The 18,650-nt window shown below is 55.4% G+C and overlaps 6 protein-coding genes across 6 annotated transcripts; all 6 read right to left on the bottom strand.

Moving 5' to 3' along the window:
- Nucleotides 1-320: 320 nt before the first annotated feature.
- On the bottom strand, nt 321-6,171 carry iml1 (GTPase-activating protein IML1). The gene has a single exon (XM_025720775.1). It carries the CDS (start codon nt 6,068-6,070, stop codon nt 560-562), a length of 5,511 nt encoding a protein of 1,836 aa, XP_025576576.1. The 5' UTR covers nt 6,071-6,171; the 3' UTR covers nt 321-559.
- A 564-nt stretch (nt 6,172-6,735) lies between these two features.
- On the bottom strand, nt 6,736-7,812 carry BO80DRAFT_454382 (putative histone acetyltransferase (MysT1); the record flags this gene model as incomplete). Its single annotated transcript, XM_025722069.1, has 1 exon — nt 6,736-7,812. The coding sequence occupies one exon, from the start codon at nt 7,810-7,812 to the stop codon at nt 6,736-6,738; it is 1,077 nt and encodes a 358-aa protein (XP_025576575.1).
- A 161-nt stretch (nt 7,813-7,973) lies between these two features.
- BO80DRAFT_43172 (uncharacterized protein) lies at nt 7,974-9,634 on the bottom strand. The gene has a single exon (XM_025720762.1). It carries the CDS (start codon nt 9,529-9,531, stop codon nt 8,104-8,106), a length of 1,428 nt encoding a protein of 475 aa, XP_025576574.1. The 5' UTR covers nt 9,532-9,634; the 3' UTR covers nt 7,974-8,103.
- Nucleotides 9,635-10,103: 469 nt separating this feature from the next.
- On the bottom strand, nt 10,104-11,901 carry BO80DRAFT_43196 (uncharacterized protein). Its single transcript, XM_025720773.1, has 2 exons — nt 11,346-11,901; nt 10,104-11,249 (listed from the first exon to the last, which is right to left on the bottom strand). Exons 1-2 carry the CDS (start codon nt 11,800-11,802, stop codon nt 10,192-10,194), a joined length of 1,515 nt encoding a protein of 504 aa, XP_025576573.1. The 5' UTR covers nt 11,803-11,901; the 3' UTR covers nt 10,104-10,191.
- A 1,379-nt stretch (nt 11,902-13,280) lies between these two features.
- BO80DRAFT_444038 (RsfS/YbeB/iojap family protein) lies at nt 13,281-14,291 on the bottom strand (the record flags this gene model as incomplete). The annotated part of the gene is made up of 2 exons (XM_025721404.1): nt 13,281-13,343; nt 13,404-14,291. 2 exons carry the CDS (start codon nt 14,289-14,291, stop codon nt 13,281-13,283), a joined length of 951 nt encoding a protein of 316 aa, XP_025576572.1.
- Nucleotides 14,292-14,608: 317 nt separating this feature from the next.
- On the bottom strand, nt 14,609-18,422 carry cym1 (pitrilysin family metalloprotease cym1). Its single transcript, XM_025716778.1, has one exon. It carries the CDS (start codon nt 18,145-18,147, stop codon nt 15,007-15,009), a length of 3,141 nt encoding a protein of 1,046 aa, XP_025576571.1. The 5' UTR covers nt 18,148-18,422; the 3' UTR covers nt 14,609-15,006.
- Nucleotides 18,423-18,650: the final 228 nt, after the last annotated feature.

Genomic DNA, 18,650 nt, shown 5'->3' with positions numbered 1-18,650 from the left:
CTTTACTACCGCAACAATCCGGCAATACCGCAGGGCCTGGCAAAGAGGTTATCGGAGAAATACATCCAGACAGACTACTTGATAGACGCCGACGCAGACAACACATCCCTCCCGCCCGACCTCCCAGCAGGTCTGACTGGACGACGGTACCAGCTAGGGGATGGTGAATATTCAGGATTACATACTTGTCCACGACTGGGTGTGCCCGGCAGTATCACAGCCTCGGGGAACTTGTTACCCTACAAATGCTCGTTTGCTCGTGACCCTCCTGGAATGGGCACTCGGGATCCAAATAGTGTGGCCATGACATAGCGGAAGAGAGTCGGAGGTTTGGATAGGCTCTGCAAGCGGCGGCAGCGGTGGGATGGATATGGGGGCTGCGCAAACGTGTCCGGCGGGTAAACTGCGGGCATGGGGTTTGAGGGCACGGTGTGGGTGGGATTCGAGCGCGCGCAGCACCCAGATACGGGTGAACCAAGGAATGAGGGGAGGACATGAGGTTCGTGAGGGTCAAAACGAAGGGAGCTAACATTGCGGGTATCGTGCGGTAAATGTCACTCTATATCAGCGGCCGTAGCGCACCACTCCGTGGACTCCGGCCCACACTGCCCTCATCGCGGGATCGAGTCCGCGACTCCACCGTGGGAAGGGTGCCACTGTGTGACGCCCGCGAGGTGAGTCCGGGCGGGAGTGTGATGTGATGACTGACCACGCTGGCGGGCAGCTCCAGCGACGGGATGGAAGCTTCCAGCAGTGACGTTGGCTCGACCCGAGTCGACGTGGGCCGCGCGTGAGACTCACTGTAAAACTGGTCCAGTCGGACGGGGTCTCGGCAAAAGTCCACAAAACCGTTCAGGATGTGCTCCGGAGCGCGATAGAGGTTGGCTGAGTCGAGGGTTGGCTGACCCTGGAAGCGAGGGCTACCGACATCGTGCACGGGACGCGCCATGGGGGAGAGGCGCGGGGAGAGGCGATCGCCAGGATCATAGGTCCCCGCGCGCGTGCGGAACTGGTCGCGCTCCAGGCGCTCGTGTCGGGGAATATCGCGACTCGGGGTGGTTCGTGTGCTGACCAGACGATTGGCCAAGAACAGAAAGTCGCCTTCGTCGGTAATCTGCGCGAGGATGCTCCCCGACCGATGGATGTACTGAGGGTACCGGTAATCGGGAATGCCCCACGAATAGGACACTTCCACATCCGCAGGGAAGGCGGACCGCGCCTCGAAGTCTAGCACAAAGTCAAATTTGCGCAGCAGAGCCTTCTGGAAGTAATGGCGGTCGGGCGCCACGGGCTGTGTAAACGTGGCGGCCTGGAAGAGACTGGGAACTGGCCCCTTGGGAGGGGGCACCTTGAGCTGGACTCGGTACGGCTTGCGGAAAGGCTGCGTCTCGTCAATCGCGCAAGCCTCCGCAATGGGAACCTGCACGAGTTTGAGGCCAAACTTCTCGGCCGTGGAGGCCCACGAGAGTACCGCGTCCTCAATCAGTTTCGCCGTGGTGTTCATCCAGCTGAGTTCGATGTGGAAGCAGTTGTCCGGATTGTGCAACCGATCGTAGTGCAGGTCGATGACCTCGGGCCGATTCGATCGTTTGCGAGGGTCGACATCGTACTTCATCGTCTTGGACAACATAATGGCCGCCTTGTTCTTCAACTTCGACGGCGTGTGCGGGACCGGTTGTGGCGCGGCCTCATCCAGACTCTCCGATCGGGAATGGCCACTGATGGGCGAGTCTCGTGGGTTATCCCCCGCCGGAGTCGAGGCGATGGGCTTGTCTGGCCGGATCTGAGGGAACCAGCCACCCCGGGATTCCGGGCGCGAGGCGCGGAATTCGCTGGAGATCTGATAGAAGTAGTTACCATCCCGGAAATTGTGACGCTTCTCCACATGCTGGAAGAGGCCGTGCTTCATCAGTTCGTTTCCGAACTCCACCGCCTCTTCTCGACTGTCGATATCCCGGAAGTTGTGGAGAAGCCAGGTGGTCAGTTCGAAGCCAATGAAGCAGTTGTAATGCAATCGCCAATGCCATCGGCGGTCCATCATCCGCACGCCCTTGTCGCCCTGGATCAGTTGGGCCAAGGATGACAGCCCAATGCTGGACCGCTCCAGCAGTTCCGACTCGGGCAATAGCTGCGCCGGCGAGTTGTCCAGTCCGGGATCCGTGAGCAGGATTCGGTCCAACTCGGCCGCCACGACTTCGGATGAGTTCCGGGTTTGATACATGATGTTCAGGGGATTCTGCTCCCGCTTCTTGCTGGACGTGTCGAAGAGCTTCTCCTCGGGAGGCACGTACTTGTGCCGCTGCCAGATGTGCGTGAGTTGATTGATCCCAAGCAGATGGATCTCTTCTTCGTTGTCTTCATTAAAGGACTGCAGTTGGCGCCGAGCGTTGACTTGTAGATGCATCGGAATCAGCACATAGCGCGCCCGCCAGAATTGCAGCTGCTGGGCCGGGCTGAAGAGGTACTCGCGATGTCCCGCCACATAGTTATCTGCGTAGTTCCAGTTGTATTCCTCCATGGTCGAATCCAGTCGGATATGCTTGACTTCGTATTGCGGGCTGAGAATCGTTCGCATGGCGGGGGAGTACAAGGTGAAGTTGTTGATCTGGGGCGACGCCAGCACGGACGCGTTCCGATGGGTGTATCGGGTGACTTCGATCTCGGCCCCATCGATACATACGAGCCGATGGATTGTGTTTCCCTTGGACAGAAACACGGTGGCCCCGTCTCTCTCCAGGCTATGGGTATCGAACACGTTGGGCGCTTCCAGCGAATACTGCCCGGACACTTCGACGACATGCTTCCCAACCACGATCTGGAAGCCATGGGAAAGACGCAACGAGATCATCTCGCGAAGAAGCACGCCTCTGGTTCGGGGCGGCTCAATACCCTCGGCGTCGTCGTTCGGGAAGACCCGATAGGGCGTTTGGAAGTAGTCCGACGCGAGCTCGCTTGCCGTCGGAAATTCTTCCGTGGTCAAGGGCAGAATAGCGGGCGATTTCAAGCTCTTCCACTTGACCACGGCAACATGCGGAGGTCTCGGATAGGCATGTTGCCAACGCCCAAACCAGCTGGTGTCTCGCAAAACGTCTTTCGGGGTATTGCACGGGTTGATCGAGCGAACCCAGGGTGCCAAGGCCTTGCTCTGCGGGCTCTTGGAAGCCGCGTCCCGCGAGCTCCCATTCACGGTCAGGGTAACCCTAGGATTCGGCCGTTTCGTTCGGCTTTCAGGGCGAGCCTCGTCGGATATCGGGATCTCCGTGGTCGTGGTGGAAAAGGATTCCGTGATGGGCCGTTCCGCCTGCTCGGGATCCTGAGAGGGCTGCTTTGGGGGGACCTTGATCGAGATCGGTCGCGAGGGGGTGATGGTCGAGCCATGAGCTTGCTTCTGAGGTGTTGTTGGCGTCGACGACAGATCGATTACAGTCTTCGTGGACGCCGAGTCCGATATGCTGAGGGAATCCACGCTCCGAGAATCGGCAAGCATGCCGGCAATTTTCTTCGGGTTTGATGTCGACTGGCCTTTCGCGTGCTCGACATTGACTTCCGTGCTCGCCTGGGCCCGGGGCGGAGTAGCGCTGAGACCCCGAAGGGCGAAGCTTATCGTACGCGATATCCGCGGCATCCGGGTTGCCGAGGGCGCCTTTAGGGCAGGCTTTTTCGGCGATACCGTCCTGGTGGAAACGGGATTCTTGGGCACTGGCAGAGTCGCATCGATATTGCGAGGCGCCGAGAAAGTGGACTGGGCGCGTTCGCTAGAATTGCTCTCATTCTCCCTCAACCGAGTCACCGACCGGGCAGACAGTCGATCGTGAGCATTCGACACCTGGACCTCGGGCTCACTGGTTCGCTTCTGCTTGGGAGGCTTCCGGCGTTGACGCCGGTGAGGAAAAGGTTGGAACACCGCTTCGTCGTAATGGTCCATCCACGTGAGTGCGGAATTGGAAGACTTCCTTGACTTGGCCAAGATTGCGTCCTTGGAACTGGCTATGTTCTGGAGAAACGGCTCCGGCCGGAGACTGTCACTCAACTGGTGTCGGAACGAGGTGTTCCGTGTAAGAGGCATATTTGCTGGGCTCAAGCTTGCTGGACTCAGGCCCATCGCAGGATTCGATCTTCGAGTGACTCCCTGCCCCTCGAGTAGATAAGGGATGGAGATGTTCGACTGTTCGCTTTCCATCACACCCATCATCTGAATCTCATACATCCGCACACGCGGGACGAACACCTTTGATTGCTTGGTGACGGTAAAGGGAATCGGGGCATTAGGGTCCTTCTTCAGGATGCGTCGAGCCTCTCGGTACGTTTCGGGGTTCCAGTATGAGATGTCGAGCCAATGCGGAATGCCATAGTTCCACTCGCTCAAGCGTGAAGACCAGTGCCGTGCACTTATCCCCGGAAAAGAGCTATGCAGGGTCGATTTCGGCGAAAGGTGGGACCCCCTGCTTGCCAAGCTTGCAAATGACAGGCGCGCCTCCGGGGAATACCCCCCCGCTTGGATGTCGGCGCCATACGAAGGGCTTGGGGATTTCTGCACGGGCTCGCGGTATTTGAACAGGGGAACGGAATGAAGTGGCATGGGACTCAGGCAGACCAGGTCAATGGCAATGCCACGATTCGTAAGCGCTTCCGTGGTCGAGGCTAGAGACTCATATGACACCTCAAAGACCCCACTCCCTGGTGTGATGACAATAATGGAGGTACCCGTGTGCACCATGTCGCGATCAATATGATCGTATGCCAAGTGGGACGACGCGAGATGGATCGCCTCGAGAATGTTTCCGCGAAGAGCGGTACTGGGTCGTCCGGCAATGGTTGCAGACTGGGCTTTGGGGGCGACTTTGACCCCATCAATGGTCGGCGTTTTCACATCGTCCGTTGTCTTGAGGATCGAGACATCCCGCAAGAAGGTCCGGAAGTCCTTCTTCAACTCATCGAGGATGGTGGTCCAGTGGCCACTCGCCATATCATTGACCACTACGCGATAGAAGTCCCGCGTTGGAGCTCCGTTCGGCGTGAATTCGTTGGTCCACGAGTCGGTATTGAGACTCGACGATGGTCCAATGGCCGACGGATCATACTCCACGCGGGTGAACAACACGATGGTGACCAGGTGCCTGGCATCGGAACTAGCCCACCGTTTGAATAGCTCCGGTAGGAAGCCATTGATCACTCTGCTGAAGAGGATGTCCCCCGTCCCTTCCGAGTCGAAGTCCCACATCTCCCGCGACATCTGGATGAAGAGGACATATTTGGCGGATTCGCTTCGGAACACGGGAATGGTCTGCGGGGAAAAGAAACCGGAAAGGACCTTCTTGCCCCGAATGAAGATATTCTTGACCGTCGCTTTGATACTGCCCATGAAGACGATCTTCTGGCCCTTGTAGACAATCTTCTCCGACAACTCCGACATGACCAGCCGCCACATGTCGGAGCGGACCAGGTACTGATCGCGAAAGGAGATGTCCACATGGGACGCGGAGCATTGCGCCCGCTCCACGATCGAGATATGGACGGCGGAGCGATTCTTGAAGCCGAAGATGTTGGCCACGCTGCTCGTCACGGAGAGTTCGAGCTTGGAATGGCGGGACTTGATCTCCTGGGGTAGAGGCTTGACGACGAAGAGACATCGGCCCTGTAAGGGGGTCTTGAATTTGGACCTGGGATCGGCGGGCAGCAGCGAGGTCAAATCGACATGGCTGCCGCGCAGCGAGCGGGCGCCCAGCTCTGCCTTGGCCGAATGCGGAGCATCGCCGGCGAAGCGCGCGGGCAGGATCTCGATGATATCGCCGACCTGCACGCCGGTGTCACTGAAGGCGGCCTGATTGAACAGGATCTCCTCGCGGGAGAAGGTCTCGTCGTGGACCCACAGGGAGCACTGCCGGCGATCTAGGCCGGTTGACGCGAGTCGAGGTACCTTCTCATCGGGAGTCGAGGAGCGATCGCGATCACGCTCCCGAGGCGTCCCACGCGGGGGGAGCTCCAAGGTGCGCGAACTGGAGAGCGTGTCGATACTGGCGGCGCTCACCTGCCGGAGGTGCGAGCGCTTCATAGGCCCCCGCAAAGACATAGTGTACCGTCACCGTCACATAACCATTGTGCACGGGGTCCGAGGAAGTCCTGCTGGGCGAGACCGTCCATGGAGGATCGATAACAGTCATTTAGTACTGAGCATCAATTAACCTTCCCTGGAGTTGGTTGGGGGGTGCTCACGTGATGTTGCTGGCCGGCCGGCGCGGCCCGAACGGTGCCGAAACGAATCGAGAAGATGTGTGGTTGGAATGGAAGGGGGGTATTGCTGTCTTTCTGTCAGGGTCTTCTAGTCGTAAAACAATTTACTGGAAAGAGGGTATAGCGTGGAGGATAGTATATATTAGAGGCCTGTTGAGAAAAGTCGCAGACTAAAAATATAGTCGGAGTCTGGTAATGACATACTTTCATGACTCGACCAGATTGCCTGTGCGAAGAAAGGAAGTAAGGAATGTTTCCTAGAAGGGATACGTGGTTTCCTGTCAGTCTGACTTGGCTTGCAGGCAGGCATACGATTAAGAAACTACTGGCACGCGGGATCCGGCCCGTCGTTTGAAAGCGGACAGCGGTTTCATTCAGGATTCTTGGTTCGTACGGTCAGTAGCGTACAGACATAGGTATACACGACCCGGTGCTACCCCATGCGCCAAGAGGGTGACCACCAACTAACGGGGGAGGAGAGAGGAGCAAAAAGCCAGCAAGCCTCTACCTATCACTCTCACCGCCGTCGACACTGCTCTCTTCAGCGGCATCATGTGGAGCCCATTTACCCAGAAACCCCTCATCCCTAACCGGATCTCGGAGGGCCATATGATGGGACCGGGCCCATTCAAGGACCTTGGACTTTCGAATTAAGACGGTTGCGGCATCCTCGCCCAGTCCCGCCTCGCCAGACGCATCTCTCGTCTTGCGCCTTTTAGCCGGCGTAGCAGGCTCAACGACCCCCAGGCCTTTGAGAGCCGTGATGACATCCTCGGTCAACATACCAGTCGCCAATCCAATGTCCTGCACTGTCACGAGCTCGTGTGATGGCTTCCTCTTCGACTGCTTGGGGGATTTCTGCCTCAGCGGCACGGACCCAGGCACCTCGGCTTCCCCGGTCTTACCAACCCGCAACAGTAGATACCTGGCTATTCGCTCCTCCCAGAACCGGGTATAACTCCGACGGCCCAACTCACTTAGCGGACGCTCCGGCCCGCCGATTAGCCCGCTGTCGCGCTCCCAGGAACTGATCTTGTAACTCACGCCCATCAACAACTTTCCAAGCTGCTTCCGTTGGTATGGTGGGAAAACGAGGATGCAGGCGAGATTGTTGGCATCCCAGGAGAGTTTCTCTTTCGAGAAGAATCCTAGGACGTAATAGTTGTCGGAATCTTTGGGGTCGGTGAAGACGAGGAGGTAGTAGAGAAAGGACGCGACATCGAAGAAGACGGATTTATGGTCTAGGAAGAGCTTTGCGAACAGAGAGAGGTTCTGCGCGTATAGTTTGTGACATTCGCCGTCCAGCTCCCACACCGAATATCCGCCATGGTCGTAGACTTTGGTTCCCGGCGGCGTTGTTCGGTGGTGGCAGCGTCGCGCATGCTGCGCGTAGGCGAGGCTGTCGCACGAATAGCAGAAGCACCACCGACAGACGTACAACCGGTCTGTGTCCTTACTGACGAGATCTTCCGGATAGATGGATTGGAACCAGGTCGGGAAAAGGAGGTCGCCGAGTACGACGTGCTTGACGTTCCGGTCGGTGGGCGGTTCGGCGCACAACGCAGGGTCACTTGGAGCCATTGAGGAGGTGGACGACAGGAGGAGCGAATGGCATCAGTGCGCTGGTGGCGCCCCCCTGAATGATGTGTCGATGCTCGATGGAGATCTGATAGGGACGCGGTTCTGCGGAGATGCCATTGGGGAAGGGCGCATGATGCCTGCAGTTGTCGTGGAGTACTACGGACGGGCAAATCACGGGGGCGAGGATCCTGCGCGCTCGGTCACGTGATGCCACGGGCCGCGGGCATTGAAACAAACAAGTACAAGCACAGTTTCGGGCTACTCAGCACGGAGTGGACATCTACTCGGTACTCATCGTTTCCTATCCCGCTTCAAGGGGGAGAATCCCCCAAATCCACCAAACCCACGGGTTTGCCCACTTGGGGCGGCCTGCGTGTTGCGGCCCGTACTCAACCCGACTTTACGTCCTGGTTTGCGGACATCCTCCGGCTCCAGCTCTTCCTCCTCCTCATCTACGATCATCTTACTCTGGGCCCCGAGCTTGCGCCTCTTCGTCCGGGCCTGCGGGTGGCCGGAAACGAGAGCGCCAATTGACCCGATATCATCGTTATCAGAATCATCCGCTGCTGGCTTCATATTGCTGGCTTTTCTGGACGCTCCTGCCAACTTGGGTTTCTCCAAGCGTGGCTTTGCTTGAGTCGGGCGGTGGTGCTCTTGGGGCTCGGCTTGAGGCACCTTGTGTAATCTGTCCTCCAGGTAAGAAGTCTCAAGGGCGGAATCATCACCACTGAGATGGGTGACGTCGTCATTATCACCCTGTCCGCTGGTGCGATTCAGAAATGGCGTGATAGAAAAGGCCGATTTATCGCCAGGGAGCGCCGTCGGTTGCTTTTTCCCATCTTTGACACGGACGGCTCCTGGCGTCGCGATATCTAACTCGGGGTGAAATCGGCCCGAGAAATCCTTCAGAGGCACTTTTCTCGTTTGTTCAGCAGGTCCACTATTGGATTGCATGCTGATTTGAGCCTGACGTAGTTGATCCCTCGCCGTCTGCAACTTCCTATTTAAGACCTCGATCTCTTCCTCTAGAGCAGCTTTCTCCGACTGCCGCAGGCTGTTTCCTTGGTGGACGGACTTTTGCGCCTCGGCTGCGATGTGCTTGCGTTGCTCCTCAAGCTTGGAAGATAGAACTGATATCTGTTCTACCTGCTGGGCTTCTCGTGCTAATGTAGATTCGTGTGCCCGCTTTTCATTCTCCAATTCGACTTCGAGCGTGTTTATATGCCGGTCAAGCGTTTGTTTCTCTGCGACCAAGATCTCCGGGTCTTGCAATCGTAGTCTCTCAATTTCGGACTGCAGACTAGTCACCTCTTTGGATAGACGCAGCTTGTCGGCGATAAGGCTCCTGGATTCGACCGTTGCGTTACCCATCGATTCGAGTTCGCGTCGAAGGGCCTTGATTTCATGAGCTGTAGTGTGAGCTGAGCGTTGCAGGAGGTCGCGCTCTTGTATTGTCTCCTGCAACCAAGTACGGACATCCAGCTCGGCGGCTTTAGCGCGGACCAACTCCTGTTTGATTTGGTCCATTTGCGATTGCAGGTTTTCGTTCTCAACTTGCAGAAGCAGATATTCCACTTGCGTGATCCGGCGCCGTTCCACATCCAGAAGCTGAGCAGTCTTCGCTAGAGTTTTATTGTACTCACGCTCGAAGAACGCGGTTTTGAGGGCCATTTGGCAATCCTCGATAGTATACTCAGACCCCTGGCTAATAAGCTCCATGGCGACGGGCTGGCGTCCAATGTCAAAACCGGTGAGGGAAAGGGAAGATATAAGTAAAGCGATATTTGTGGTCCGATCTGGTGGTGAAATGGAGCCGCATAAGAGTATGTATAATCCAAAGGTGTTGGTGTGGGGAGTACGGACTGGTGATTAGGGGGGTGAAGATCCTGCGGGTGCGCTCACGTGATTCTACTGGCTGCCGTGCAATGAAACAAACAAACAAACAAACAAACAAACACGCCGGCGGCGGCGGGCCGCGCCAAAATGAAAGAAATGACGGAGCTCTGAAGCGGGGCGCCGTTGTTCCTAAAGTGGGGTACGGAGGTCGGTACAAGCGTCGACTCCCCACGTGTGGGATACGCGTTTCCCGAGGCCTCGGTGCTGGCATAGGCGTCAGGGAATGCCAGGCGTTGCGTCGCGCTGGCTCGCATGCTCGAAAGACCGCTTGCAGCCGCGACTTGGAAGGTGAGGAGGCAGAAGTATAGGGTGCTAAGAGGCAAGCACAATTAGCGATCCGGAAGAGCCGTGTTGGCTGGATGCAACTGAAGGTCAGACAGTAATTGTTTGGCTTATGTTGGGCATCGAAGTAGATGGAAGCAAAGCAACGAAAACACGCGGACAATATAATACATGTCGCGCGACAAAGGTCTCGTTTCCTGTTCATCTAATGAGAAGTTCTTTCTCACCGGAACCTCCCCAATCGACGCGGTTAAGATCAAAGTCAGCTTGGAGTAAACACTCTGGGAGTCCGAACTCATAATTAGGGTCAGTCCAGTGCCGGGCGAGTGCATCGGCGGTTGCTTTGTCGACCGCCTGGCGAGGTGAACGCGTCAACGACTCGTAGTAAGTCTGCGCTAGCTTCAACTGACCGGCTTGTCGGTACAGGAAGGCTAGAACCAACGCAGAGCGGTCATCCTGTGATCTCTTGCCCAACTCGAACCACTCCAAAGCTAAAGCATTATAATACGTATAGGAGGGCAGACCCAGGACAACGCTGGAGTAGATGGACGCAAGTCTGCCCTCCTGGAGCGGTCCTGCATCTATGGGTCCTTCCGTCGGCCGAACAATCTGCTTGTCTCCCCGACGAGGAAACCGTCCTCTGGCAGTGAGATAATAGAAGCTGCCCAATGCGTGAAAAGCTGCAGACAGACCACCGGTTGCGGCCTGATTCATATACCGTTCGTACGCCTCCAGATCACCCTTCCGAAGCATCATTGTCGCATAAACAGCAAGGGCCGCGGGCACTTGATAATCCACTCCGAGCAGACGACACAACTCTTCCTTGCTAAGGCCCCAATCAATACCCTGCTCCCTCGCCTTGTCCTGAAACTTCGTATATACCTGCCATAAATTAGGTAGACTGTGAAAGAAAACAGGCGTCTCGACACCTTCTACCCGTATTGACGGGTAGATAGTTGTCATAACACGGTCCATCAACGCCATCGCGTCCTTGTATTCCCCTCGTCTAAATAGAACATCCGAGTGAAGGAGCATAGCGCGAGGCTCGTGATCGTGCAGTGCCATTGTCTCGACTTGGTCAAGAAATTGAGTTCGCAGGGGGTACTGATCAGCGGGCTGTTGCCGCACGTACATGCCTGCGACAAGAAGGGTGGGTGTTGTGGCGCCCGCGAGAGCGCAGGCGCTGGTGAGCCAATGATAAAGGGCTTCGTTAGCCGGGTCGAACAGACAGGTGGAGATATTCCAGACTTTCTCGACATCTGCAGAGTCGCCGGTGTGAGCCGTATATTCTGCTTCAAGGAAGGCTGCTATATGATGGCCTCGCCTCGCTTTTGCGGGGGGGTGGATCGACTCACCTGTCGAAATGCTGCGAATTGCATGTGCCGATGGAGGCTCAGAATAGGCAGTCTGTAACAGGATCTTTGCGACTCTTTTATACACTTCGAGGCTTAGCTTCCCGCTCTCATAGCTCCCCTCGAAGCCGTAAGTCTCCTTCCAATCCTTGTAGTGGCGATCCACGGTCGTTTCCAGCCTTTGAAGGGCTTCTGAGAGATGACCACCGACAATGCCACTAAATATAAATTCCCTTGTGAAGATAGGCCGTCGCCTCTGGGAGAGAGTCTGTCGAGCGATGGGGGATCGTGCTGCATTCTTGGTGGAGGTGGTATGGAAATATTGGACTTCCCAGCACGCGGATCCGGGATGGCGGATGGGATTGGTCGATGGAGGGTAGATGCCCAGACGGGGGATTGGTTCCGGTCGGCAATGCATGCGACATTGCCGCAGGAGACGTGAAGATCGGCCGAGGGACATGGATGGGAAGGGGACTTGAAAGGAAGGGGTGCTGATGGGCAGTTGAGGCAGGTTTGGGATCGGGAGGCTGCCCGGGTCACATTATGCAGAAAAGATGTACGGAGTAGATCGAGAGGATGCCGACGAGGCTCCGGCCATCACATGTCTCCGTCACGTGCACGAAGGTCATGTGATACGATACGGTGGCCGACGACAAAGTCACGGAGGGCATCCTACCAGAGGAAACCAGCTCCAGGGGAGCCAGATAGGCGTACAAAATTGACTACGACCTCGTAGATGAACTTGGCAGTCCTTCCTTCCTTCCCCCTTCAAACTGCTTTCGTGAATAGCAGTGAGTTTCTTCGTTGATCTCATCCGGCGTCTCAGAGCTCGCGTGCTTGTGGGCTTATAAGAGCGCTGGCATCCACAAAGAGGCGAGCTAAGTCGGTAATTTGGAGGGTGAGGAGACAGAGGTTAATGAGAGAGAGAGAGACGAGACGGTTCAACGAATCCGGGCGCTAAGCTTTCTGCAGCCACCCGGACGATATAGGATCAGCGAGCACAAGGGAACGCTTATACTATATGCTACCAAGGGCTTTCCCTTGAGGGTTGTCGGGAATCCCTCTCTACTCAACATTTGCACCCCCGAGCACGGAGTTCATCTCCCAGATCGGCACGGAACTGCAACAGCATCTCGTAAGCCGCAGCCGTGAGTGGGCTTCCATTGGGAGGGAGCTTGTGCTACAACTTCCAGATTCAATTGTAGACATTTGTAGACATCATGCTGAGAAAGGATACCATGAATGACAGGAGTTGGACAGAACCAAAGGATAAACCAAGACCGTCAATCCGGCGAGATACGACAGACCGCGCCATTTCTTTCACTTTCTGCATTGTTTGCCTCACCTTAAACAGTGAGGGGCGGTGAGTTCGCAGTTGCTTGGTGAATCATATCGAATACTTCGATATTCTCAAGCACCCGCCCCCAAGGGAAAGATTTTTCCAACACGCAGAGAGGTAGTTCCTTGTCTGACGCCATCACTTTTCCTGGAAGATTCATCGGGCCAATTCGCTGCCGATTGGGGTGTCGACACTCGACAAGGTTGGACCAACCAAGAGTCCTAGATCATGTGGCACTGACTTTTCCCGAGTATCAACAATCCATTCACGCTTTATATAGACCCCGCCTGATATACCCCGGGTGCTGTATGGAACAACACTGCAGAGTATATTGACTTGGGCTATCGCTTCGTCATCCGCCGAACAGGGGATGATAGCAGGGCGAGGAATAAGTGCAGAAATTCATCAAGTCGCAATCCTTATGCTCTTTTCCTAGTTCGTTCCTGGCCTTATCATCGGACATTGTGATATGTGATCGAATATTGCATCAGCTAAGACGCTCGCCGTGATTCTATTGCTGTCATAGCCATGGTTTCGGCATAGACAAGAACTGAATACCCACTGGTTCACTCGCGTGGGTGGCTAATATTCGAAATGGCTTAGTAGGATGATGGTCGATGTGAAGCAGCCTCTTCGGCTGGAAGCGAGGATCCGAGGGAAACCTGGGGGCATGGCCGGACTCACGGTCAGCGAATGATATGTTTAGGAAGAGAAACACGAACCTCCTCGGCAGGAGCGGCGGAATCGAGCTGGCCAAGCTTCCGTTTCTCTCGTTCGGCTCGGTTCTTCCAAAGGCCTTCAAGGTCGACTTCAGCTCTTTTTTCCTCGGTGAATATCTGCACAACCACCCTAGTGCCCGGGGTGGTATGACCAAATCCTTCAAAGCTGTAATCCTGGTTTCCTTTGACAGGGGCTTCTTCAACCACGCCGGCATTAACACAAATCCAGCCCGTCGTGATTCCGTCGTCCTTCTCATCAAACATGGTGCCTGACCTACTCGCAAGCCTAGCCCGGCGAGCTTTCCTCCGAAGCTTGATTTTCAGCTCATTTCGACCGAGTAGCCCATCAGCGTAGGGAGACAGCTTGTATGTGCTTCTCAACCAACGACAGAGACGGTCTGCAGATACATTCAGGTGCTTGACGCTACGCGCAGTTCCGATGACCATGATGACGTTTGCGCCGAGCGCAGGCGGAGTCTCCAGCCCACGCAAGTCAAGCAGCCTCAAAGAATCCAACCCAATATCTTTAAACACATAGTCGAGGAGTACGGGAAGGATTGCCGGAGGATTCTCCGGCAGTTCAGGAATCTGATCTCGCGAAGATGTCTGCTGTGACTCGGCGACAGAGGTTTCTTCTTGCAGGTACCACGGGATGTGCGGCGCACTATTTGACGCAGGGATCTCCGTGGATGCTCCCTTTGCTTCGAGTGAGGCGGGTGGTACATCGGAGGACGAGGAGGAAGGCCGCTCAGACTGGAGGCAAGAAACCGAAGCGAAAGGTCGATTCACAAAATCAAATGTAGGCCGGGACGCCACGGAGTGAGGGACAACAGAAGGAACACGGAGTAACCCTCTTTGGCACCAAGGCCCTCTCAGCAATACCCTGTTCATGATGATCAATGTATGTTGCAAGCCCAATGGCACTGGACAAGAGCTTGATGCCTTCTTCCAGTGGCGACCCGAGCGGCGCGCGAGACTCGACAGAGAATCACGTGATCATACTGACCGCCGGGGAATTCGGAATATCAGGTGTAGAATACGAAGATCAAAGAAAATGATCATATGGCCCATTTAGTTGTGTTTGCCTCGTTATCGACATCTTCCTATTAACATTGTTTTTTTTCCCGGAGTGACCCCGCGATGTGGGCTACGGCGTTACGGCCTCCCATTCATGCTCTAACGAGGAAGCGTCTAGATAGCTGACATCGCCAGTAGCGGGCTCCGATAGGCTCCTAGAACACGCCCAGACAAGGGTCGATTCAATTTGCGGGAGTAAGAACTAGTATCTACAAGAGAAACACGTGTGTCTCTTTCAACTCTTCAACCTCGGAGAGTACCTCCTTTTCGTTGTCCTCCCCATTCCATCTCGAACTCCTCCCTCATGTGATTCTTCGCATCCAATGATCCATGCACCGTACCTCCTGATGCAGGGCCGAAACATTACCTGTTCCGGTTCCGAATGGCTAACCGGGCGTAGCCTTTCGTACGCCGGGCCGACGGGCCGGATGCTACCAAGGGAGGATACATGAATGGGATAGGTGGAAGCAGGATATCAGAAGCCCTTGGCAGTCTAGCTGTCCCTGCCGGACCGCCGCTATGTTAGGACTCATTCGCCAGAGACGTTCATAGAAAGCTTTCTCAAATCCCAGCCTTCCAGTTCAACCCAGTCCTTCTTCTCACCGAGCAGACAGACCGACCGCTGTGAGCCCTGGACCAAGAATGTCTCGGCAGCTTCGTTGACATCCTTGGCCGTGACATCGAGAACCTGTTCTCTCCAGCGCTGATCCATCTCATGAGTCACGCCACTCATAAAATATCTCGCGCCTTCCTCGTCGATGCTCATGGGGGCATCAAGGCCCTGGAAAATGCCCAGCTTCGCCTCGTTGAGCTCCCGTTCCGACCAAGCTCGGTCCCTAGCGAAGACCCCGCTATTCTGGAAAACCTTTAGGGTATTGATGGGGTTGGGATCCCGATAACTGGTGAAAGCAAACATCCCCTTGATTGGCCCATTCATGGCACTCGCACCATACGCGCCTCCCTTCTCGCGGATTTCCGGGTGGAGGTAGTTATGCGTAAGAAGCTGGGAGAGGACGCTGAGTGTCGCATTGGATGGGTTGGTAAATGGGACGGTTTGCATAGCCAATCCTGAGTAGTAGACTTTATAAGGCATATCATAGAATGCCTTGTGTGCACTCAGGCCGATAGCCGAACTGCTGGGTGTAGACGTTGGTGAGCGAATTTGGGGTAAGCCCGCAAGCCATTTTTGTAGAACCGACTCGTTTTGTTTGGCACTGCTTTGCTCGCAGACCATACGGACACGGAGACCCGAAGATTTGGAGGTGGCAAACGACTGAATTAGACGGAGCTTCTCAATCAACTCTGCAAGCCGCTCTGGTGACGTTTCCGCATCGCGCAGCAGGTTGGCTGTAGCTTGCAACTGAGCCAGCCCGGACTGCTGTTCTTGGACCCACAAGCTACGCGAGAGACCTGCTGCCGCGGCATTGAGGGCGTACCGATGGCCTGACCCGGCCACCGCATCCAAGGCGCCGTTCGTCGTCAGTCGCAGCAGTTCCTGAATCATAGCCGGTGCACCGGCGCTGGTGAAATCCGTCTCAGTGATCAGCGTAGTTAGGATTTCCAGCATCTCCGGAATATTTTGGTCCAAGGCGAACCCAGAGAATTGGAGGCCTTCGGCAAACTTCCCCAGCTGCGTTGGTGACGAAGTGTGGAATGAGGATGTGGAGATTCCGCCAGTCTTCAATTTGATGAGATCTTCCCACTGCTCCATTGACTTGTTTGCCGTGCCAAGGCGCATTATGCAGTCGTTGAAGAGTGGCATCAGTAGCCGGAGATCATCTGGAAGGTCTTCAAAGGCATTCAGCGCCTGGAAGTAGGTCAGACCGTTAGTAGGAGCCTCACGCCAGACGACATCTACGTCGTCGACTTTGGACTCCCGAACTGGCTTGCGCTCTTTCTCCCGAGAGATATCCGCAACCTGAAGGGAGGGCAGGCAACCCAAGTCCGCATTTTGAGCCTCCTCTTGAGTTTTGAGTAATTGAAGCTCTTCCTCTGTCAGCTTGGCAATGGCTTTCTCAAGGGAGCCATGCTGCTCAATGAGCAGGTTGAGCTTCTTCTCCTTCCGCACTAGTTCTTGCTCGTCTAGCTCCTTGTTGAAAGTGGGACTGCCAACCATTGTGAAAGTCATGCAGTTATCGTTCATGAGATACTTCTGCATCAGAGACTCTAGGTAGCCGCCCTTGTCGTACCTCCGTTTGAACTCATCAATGACCTCATTCCAAGCAAGCTCCTCCATGGGGTTGGAGCCATTGAACCACGAAGCGATGGTCTTCTCCATCACTCCGATTCCAAAGTTGGCGGTCTTGTGCCTCAGAGCGAGCTCCAACTGGTGGAGAAACCCTCGGACCTTTTCGTCACTAAATCCCGTCGAAAGACACCCCTCGAAAACTTTCTGAATGGCATCTTTAACCTTCGGCGCTTCCTCTTCGCTCACACCAGTAACACCAGCTGAGAAGACGGGTACACGACCTGACGAGTCAAGGCCCGTGTTAGGGGTGAATGAAGAGCCTAGGCCACTTTCGATCAGGGCTCGATACAAGGGTGACCCATAACCGTCCAGGAGCAGCGAGGACAGGATCCCGGCTGAAAAGGTCTCGACAACATCGGCAGTATCTCCCATGTACCAGGAGGTGGATGTTTTGTACTGCTTGTCCTCGCTGGCGAATGTATCGATTGGGCCTGAGACAGTCACGCTTCGAGGACCTTGAGTGAGGTCGACCGGCAGCTTGACGGCCGTATCAGCCTCGCCTTTTTGAAACCCGTCCAGCACGTTCCCGATTTGTCGAAGATGAGCGCTTAGCGGCATGTCACCATAAGTGAAGATCTTGGCATTGCTGGGGTGGTAATTGCGTTTGGAGAAGTCGACCAATTGCTTGTGAGTCAAATCGGTGATGTACTGAGGATCTCCTCCCGAATTGTTGAGTGCGGGAAAGATGCTCTCCTTGTATTTGATGTAGTATAGATAGTTGGCATCCGAAATCTGGCCTTTCATCTCATTGTATACGACGCCTTTGAAAAGGATATCCTCTGGCGTCTGGTCCGCCTGCGACTGCTCTTCACGGGCCCGAATGGCGTGAGGATCCTCCGGTCCCAGCCGCCATCCTTCCTGCCTGAAATCCTCTTCCTTCAGTAACGGGTGGAATGTGGCGTCGAGATAAACCGAGAGGAGATTTTGAAAGTCCTGCTGATTCGTCGTGGCGAAAGGATAGGTGGTGTGGTCGGCAGAGGTAAAGGCATTCATGAAATTCGAGAGGGACCGAGGCAGCATTTTGAAGAAGGGGTCGCGAATGGGAAATTTTTCACTTCCGCATAGGGTAGTATGCTCTAAGATATGAGGAACGCCGGTCGCATCTGGGGGATTCGTCTTGAACCCGATACCAAAGACATTGTTCTTGTCTTCCCTAGCCACATGGATGTAGTCCGCATCTGTCTTGTCATGCTTTAACCGGATTGCCGTGAGATGCAATTCTGGGACGTGCTTCTTTTCCTGGACGGTGAACCCATGGATCCCTTCTCCAATCTCCGGGAAGTTCTCAAGTCGGGTGACAGTCGAGGCAGCTCGTCTGATCTGGCTCCAGCGGAGCAGAGCGCTATCCGATCTCAGCAAGCGTCCGGGTTTCTGCAAAGCCGGGATTCGGCCTCGGCCTACCCCTAAAGACGACCGTAACATAGTGTTATTTCAAACCGGCGGACAAGCGCACGTCTTATATCACGCGCCGTACAGACGTCTGACGTGCTCTAGCAAGGCTGTTGCCGGCGGATGGGTGGTCCGAGGCAAAGGTCCCGAGCGGACCGGAATCGAGCGCAAAAGCTGTAATCGGCACCAAGTCGACCGCACACTAGGTGATATTGGCGAGTTGCAGTGGATGCCGGGTCGTGGGGGCACCAACAATGCCAGCAATCGTGCAGGGAGGATTCGAAAAGGAGGAATAGACAATTGACTGTATGATGATGAGTTGCTGGAGGGAGTCCGGGGTAGAAAGATTCGGCCGCGCCTGTTCACGTGATGCTGCCAACTCCCGGCAACGGCCCGGACAGCGCCAAGACGGAGACGGTCGGTCGCTATGGTACAAGCTTCAGGATAGAGAAAAGTCGGATTTTGGCTGCATTATAGAGTTTACCATGGCATCTACAAACATCAAGCCAGGGGATATACAGCCTTGGCAGCCACCC

Source organism: Aspergillus ibericus (assembly GCF_003184845.1).
Source record: "Aspergillus ibericus CBS 121593 unplaced genomic scaffold BO80scaffold_14, whole genome shotgun sequence".
Taxonomy (NCBI): Eukaryota; Fungi; Ascomycota; class Eurotiomycetes; order Eurotiales; family Aspergillaceae; genus Aspergillus; species Aspergillus ibericus.
This window is presented reverse-complemented; position numbering and strand designations above follow the sequence as displayed.